The 5,791-nt window shown below is 63.7% G+C and overlaps 1 protein-coding gene across 1 annotated transcript; it reads left to right on the top strand.

Annotated features, from left to right (window-relative positions):
- The first annotated feature begins 190 nt into the window (after positions 1-190).
- LOC130573541 (bactericidal permeability-increasing protein-like) lies at positions 191-5,475 on the top strand. The gene is made up of 16 exons (XM_057366022.1): positions 191-333; positions 1,413-1,556; positions 1,786-1,900; positions 2,177-2,305; positions 2,389-2,544; positions 2,676-2,739; positions 2,852-2,912; positions 3,071-3,162; positions 3,248-3,481; positions 3,587-3,646; positions 4,018-4,185; positions 4,408-4,475; positions 4,744-4,786; positions 4,974-5,037; positions 5,124-5,200; positions 5,279-5,475. The coding sequence occupies exons 1-16, from the start codon at positions 282-284 to the stop codon at positions 5,318-5,320; spliced, it is 1,569 nt and encodes a 522-aa protein (XP_057222005.1). The 5' UTR covers positions 191-281; the 3' UTR covers positions 5,321-5,475.
- The last annotated feature ends 316 nt before the right edge of the window (positions 5,476-5,791 follow it).

Raw genomic sequence — 5,791 nt, 5'->3', positions numbered from 1 at the left:
GGCTGGCAGGGCTGAGCAGCCTGACACGTGTCGGGACGCCGGATGCGGCAGCACCAGGATGCACCGAGGAGCCCCAGGGAGCGCCCAGCCCGCGGGCACCTGCGCCCCAACCGGTCCCTCGGTGTTTTCATGGGACCTGATTCATCCCGGAAGGGATTAGGGACGGGGGAAATGGGTGACGTTGTGGTCTGACCAGGACCCGAGATGGACATTGGCGTCAGAGCTGGTCCCTGCTCTTCACTGCCACGTACAGTCCCCGGGACACGGAGGAGTTGGGACCCATGGCAGGACCTGTGGCCCCCATGGTGTGGGGCACCGTGCACGCTGGTCACGGTGAGTGCTGGTGGAGGGCGGAGGTACCCTGGGATAGAGGGGCTGTGGTGGGTGTTGGGCTGGGGGTCAGGGTCAGTGCTGGCCCGTCGGTCACTGCTGGGGGCTGTGGCCACCACTGCAGCCACGCTTGGTGACACTGGGGGTCCCAGGGCAGTGGGCAGATGCTCTCAAGGGCTCTATAAGGTACATTATATGGGGCTGTGGTCCCCCTGGTGAGGTTGCCCATGGGCTCTAAGTGCCCCTGTGGTGCTCAGATGAGGCACTGGCCTTCCTAAAGGTTCTTCTGGGTCTGCCAGGCTGGATCCAGGAGAGCAGCTGGACCCCTCTCATTCAAGTCCATGGTGCTGTCCAGCTGGAGGGGCTCACCCTGGCTAGGGGATGATCCCACCAGTGGCGGGTTTGGGAGTTCAGGCAGCTCCTTGTCCGTAGCTGGGTTTTTTGGAGGGGATTGCAGAGTTCTGCTCTTACTCTGACTGTCCCAGCCGTTCCGTCACTTCCCTGGGGGCTGCCACCACACCCCAGACACCCTGCTCCCTGTTGAAACTTGGGTAGCCCCACAGAGGGTTCCCAGAGCCCTTCCCAAAGTGGGAACAGCTGCTGCTCCCTGGTGCAAATGGCTCGAGCCCTGTTTGCCCTGGTGCAGCCAGTCCCTGCCCCAGGACTGTCCCCGTGTCCCCCCACTCTGCCATTGTCCCCAGGCAGGGCACAGCCAAAGCCCCTGGTGACCCTGGCTCAGCCSGCTCTCTGTGTTCCCACACGCTGGTCCTGTGCCCTCATGGGGAGCTCTGGCCGGTGCCCCCGGCTCCCACACACCCCCAGGGCGAGGACTGGCAGCGGGTGGCGTGGGACCCTGCCTGCCTTCGCTCCCACGGTGGACACCAGTGAGGAACAACGGGGGACACGGCTTCCCCTTTGAGTCATGAGTTGGGCAAGGCTGGGCTTTTGGTGGCCGGAGCACTGTGGTGTCCCCGTGTGTGCTGATGTCACCCTGTCCCCGATATAAGCCCTGGCCATGCTGGTGCACAGGGAAGGGGTCTCTGCTCCAGCTGCGTGTTCCCCAGACGTGTCCTCTGCTCCAGCCTCCAGGTCCTGGCACCAGGCTCAAGGCATCATGTGGCTCTTCCTCCTGTTCCTGCTGCCTGTCTGTGACTCTGCCACCACCACCAGTCCCGGCACCAACCCTGGCATCAAGGCCTGGCTGACCCAGAGGACACTGGAGTTCGGTGAGTCTGGGGTCCTTACTAGGCAGGAGTTGGGGGGGATCAGTGGGGGACGATGCTCATATTGGTGAGGAGGGGGATGAAGGGGACCACTGGGCACCCCCAGGAATGATGCCACTCCTGCCAGGAATGGGGGATGGAGGGACTATCCTGGGCCTGGCTGCACTCCCCTGACACCCCAGGTACCCCAGCCCCTTCCTTGGTGTCACCCCAAATTCCCACTTTGCCCCAGGCCGGCACTTTGGGCTGGAGCTGCTCCAGTCGATGTTACAGAAGGAGCATGAGCTGAACCTGACRGGTTCCTACGACACCCCACTCCTGGGGACCCTCACCTATGCTGTGCCACGGTAAGAGCTGCCTGCGGGGTCCCTGTCTCTGCTCCATCCCTGTCCCTGCTTCCATCCCTGTCCCTGCTCCATTCCTGTCCCTGCTCCCATTCCTGTCCCTGCTCCATCCCTGTCCCTGCTTCCATCCCTGGCCCTGCTCCATCCCTGTCCCTGCTCCCATCCCTGTCCCTGCTCCCATCCCTGTCCTACTCCCATCCCTGTCCTACTCCCATCCCTGTCCCTGCTCCATCCCTCCCCCAGCCACGAGCACGAGCACAACTTGCCTGTGTCGTGCAGGATTCACATCCATGAGCTGCAGATGAACGAATCCACTCTGGACTTTGCCGAGGACGTGGGGGTGAGGCTGACAGTGCAGCGTGCCCGAATCCAGCTCAGCGCCGACTGGGCAGCCCAACTGGGTGCCATGTGAGTCCTCGTGGGGACAGGGACAGGGGCTCGGGGTGGCTCGGTGTCACTGCTGTCCCTGTACTCACCCACTCTGTCCCCAGCAAGGACAGCGGCTCTGTGGAGCTCCGTGTGCGGGACCTGGCGATGGCGGCGGTGCTGGGGGTGAGCGAGGATGGTGACGGCCGCCCCACGGTTTGGGACGCCGGCTGTGACACCCACAGCACCAACCTGAACATGGAGTTTCACCGTGGATACAGGTGAWGCCAAGACCCCYGCTCCATCCCGTCCCTGGCATGCARGGGCTCCTGGTGCCCCAGCCAGGGTGGCAGGGTTGGGGAGGCCGGGTGGATGCCATCAGGTGATCTGAGCACCCCACTCTGTCCCACAGCTGGCTCTACAACCTGCTGGCACCGCTGCTCCAGAGAATCCTGCGGCAGCAGCTGAACAAGCAGGTGGGTGCTCAGCCTCTGTGTCCTGTGGTGTCATTGTCCCTGCTCCCCTCCAGCCCAGTGAGAGGCCTGCAGCCCCTGTCCCTGGGTTTGCTGACACCCTGCTCTGTTCCAGCTGTGCCTCGCGCTCCACAGGGGCATTGACAGGATGGATGCTGTCCTGAAGCGCATGAAAGGTGGGTGAGGGGACCCCAGGACTGGGGATGGGCAGGGTGGTCCTGGGGAGCTCAGCGGGGTCTGCAGGACACCACTGTGGGGTTGGATCCTGATGGGGCCGGACTGTGGGAGGGGGCTGATGGTCTGACTCCTCCTGACCACCCCCRTGTCCCTGCAGTGACCACCCAGCTGGACACCTTCGCTGCCATTGACCTCTCCCTGCTGGGACCACCGGCCTTCACAGAGGACTATGGGGACATTGCCCTCAAGGTAATGATATCCTGGGCATCCCTGGGCCGGATTTGGGATCGGGGGAGTCCGGCTGATCCTCAYGTCCATCCGTGTGTCTGTGCAGGGAGAGATCTTCAGGGTGAGCACGTACCAGCAGAGACCCTCAGCGCTGCCCGTGGCTCTGCCTGTGGCTCTGCCTTTGGCACTGCCCGTGGCTTTGCCCACGCCACTGCCCAGGACACCTCCCATGGCACACGAGTCCATGCTGCTGTTTGCCATCACCGAGTTCCTCGCCAACTCGGCTGCTTTCACGTACTTCACGGCCGGGGCCCTGCGCAGGAACATCTCCAGTGACATGGTAGGGATGGCTGGAGGGCAGGGCTGTCCCTGCTGGGGTCCTGCTGGGGTGTCCCCCTGCCCAGCTCTGCTCAGCCCCAGCCCCTGATCCCTCCCTGCCTTCCAGCTGCCACGGCAGTTCCCACTCCAGCTGAGGACCAGRAGCATGGAGATCTTCTCCCCCAAGGTGAGTGAAACGGGACACAGGAGAAGGGGATGCAGATAGGACATGGAGTGGGACAGGATGGAGGTGGGATGGGACATRGGATGGGATGAAGGAGGGRAAGGTGGCAGGTGGGATGGGGCATGGGATGGCACAGAGGTCAAATGGGATGCAGGAGGGAGAGGACAGGGAATGGGGTGAGGTGGAAATGGGATGTGTTGCGGGCAGTATGGGATGCAGATGGAATGGGACACAGGCAGGACAGGACATGGGCAGGGCAGTGATGGGCATTTGGGACCAAGGCAATGAAGGGGACCAGCTGAGGGCCCCAGCTGGTGCCCATGGTGGTGGCAGTGCCAGTGTGCTCCGTGCCATCCCTGCCCTGTCCCTCCCAGCTGCAGGAGCGCTATCCAGACCAGCCCATGGAGCTGCATCTCTGGGCCCGCCAGCAGCCCCTGCTCTCCTGCCATCCTGATGCCCTGCACGGGACCCTCTTTGGCTCTGCCGAGGCCTTCGTGGTGCTGCCCAATGCCACCCGTGTCCCCGTCTTTCTGCTGAACATCGTGAGTGGCTGCTGTTGCCATGGCTTGGGAAGCTGGGGGACTCCAAAGGACTTGGCTGGGGCTGGCGTGCCTGTTGCTTGGTTGGGGCCATGCTGGGGGATACTGGGGGGTATTGGGACCAGTTGGGTGATGCTCAGGGATACTGGGTGGTACTGAGGCCAGCTGGGTGATGCTGGGTTGCAGGCACTGCCCTGGTCTCTCCAACATTTCTTCTTGCTGCAGGATGCCAATGTGACAGGGAAGCCGACCATCGCCAGGAACAGGCTCGGGGGCACTGTGAGACTGACAGGGTTAGTGCCCGACCCTGAGCTGGGTCTGAGCTCCCCTGGGGCATACCTGGAGAGCTCTTGCATTCTCTTCCTCTGTCCATTTGCCTTCCTGAGTCCTGCATTGCCTGCTCAGACCCTATCCTGCCCCCAGCTCTCATCTGTGCCAGCTGTCCTGGCAGTAGGTCCTCAGCTGGACCCGCTCTGCTGCTCCCACCATGCTGAGGCCCGTCCCTACCCTGGGACAGTTCCCATCCCTGTGCCTGGCTCTGACCCTGATCTTGTTCTCCAGGCTCAGCGTGAGAGAGGTGGCGTCAAATGTGGGCCCAGTGGAGGTGAGTGGTTGTGCTGGGAAAGCCAAGGGGAGCCTTGGAGTGCACATCGCCTCGGGAGCAGGGTCTGGGGGAAGCTGGGGTGCTGTGGGCCCCTTGCATGGCAAGTCTGGCAGGGAGCTGAGCCCTGCCTGCACCATGGGCCACTCTGCTTGCTCCATGCCAGGCTCAGAGCCTGCCTGTCCCACAGGTGAAGCGTCTGGAGACCGTGCTGAAGTTTGGGCTGTGGCTTTTTGGGGTGCCCCGGGCAAACAGTGAGTGCTGTCCCCACTCTGTCCCCTCTCTGTCCCCCCATGGCTCCACCAGGGCCACCCCATCCTATGACTTTGTCTCCCCACAGAGTGGCTCCGGACTGGCATCCCCCTGCCGCTCCCACATGGCCTCAGCCTGATCAAACCCCRGCTCTCGCTGCAGCAGGTGGGTGCCACCACTGTCCCCTTACCCCGGTGTCCCCCATGTCCTCCACGTCCCCCCTCTCACCTTGACTCCCTACAGGGCTTCGTGTTCATTGCCACGGATCTGCAGTACGAGCCATGAGACCACCGGCCTCGTGGGAACCCTCCAGCYCCTCTGCCAGCCGTGCCCCCATTGCCATCCCGATGCCATCGTGACCTCGAGGGTGGCAGAGCCTCCCCCGCAGGACCCACAGACCCCCCSATCCTCGGCAGGGATTAAAGGGGGAGCGTGGGTCAGCTCTGTGTGCTGTGGGGTGTCTCGGGGAGCCCACTCAGTCGCATTTCCCCGGCAGGATCCCATTCCCGGTTCCACAAAGGGGCATCACTGTTTCCCCGGCTGCGAGAGACTCTGGCTGTGCCGGGATGGGATCTATCCCCTGTGGGGGGCTCTGGGTGGCTGGGGACAGGACTGGTGGCCCTGGGGGGCTGAGATTTCCCCCAATCCTCGCGGCTGCATTAGCCATGGGGGTCCCCCCGCTGCCGCTCCCCGCAGCCGCTGAGGCCGCAGCTCCGCGCAGCTGCTCCCGCTGCCCACGGGATGGTGCTCGTGTCC

Source organism: Malurus melanocephalus, unplaced genomic scaffold (assembly GCF_030028575.1).
Source record: "Malurus melanocephalus ecotype Western Australia unplaced genomic scaffold, MMel_1.1 scaffold_59, whole genome shotgun sequence".
Classification (NCBI taxonomy): Eukaryota; Metazoa; Chordata; class Aves; order Passeriformes; family Maluridae; genus Malurus; species Malurus melanocephalus.
This window is presented reverse-complemented; position numbering and strand designations above follow the sequence as displayed.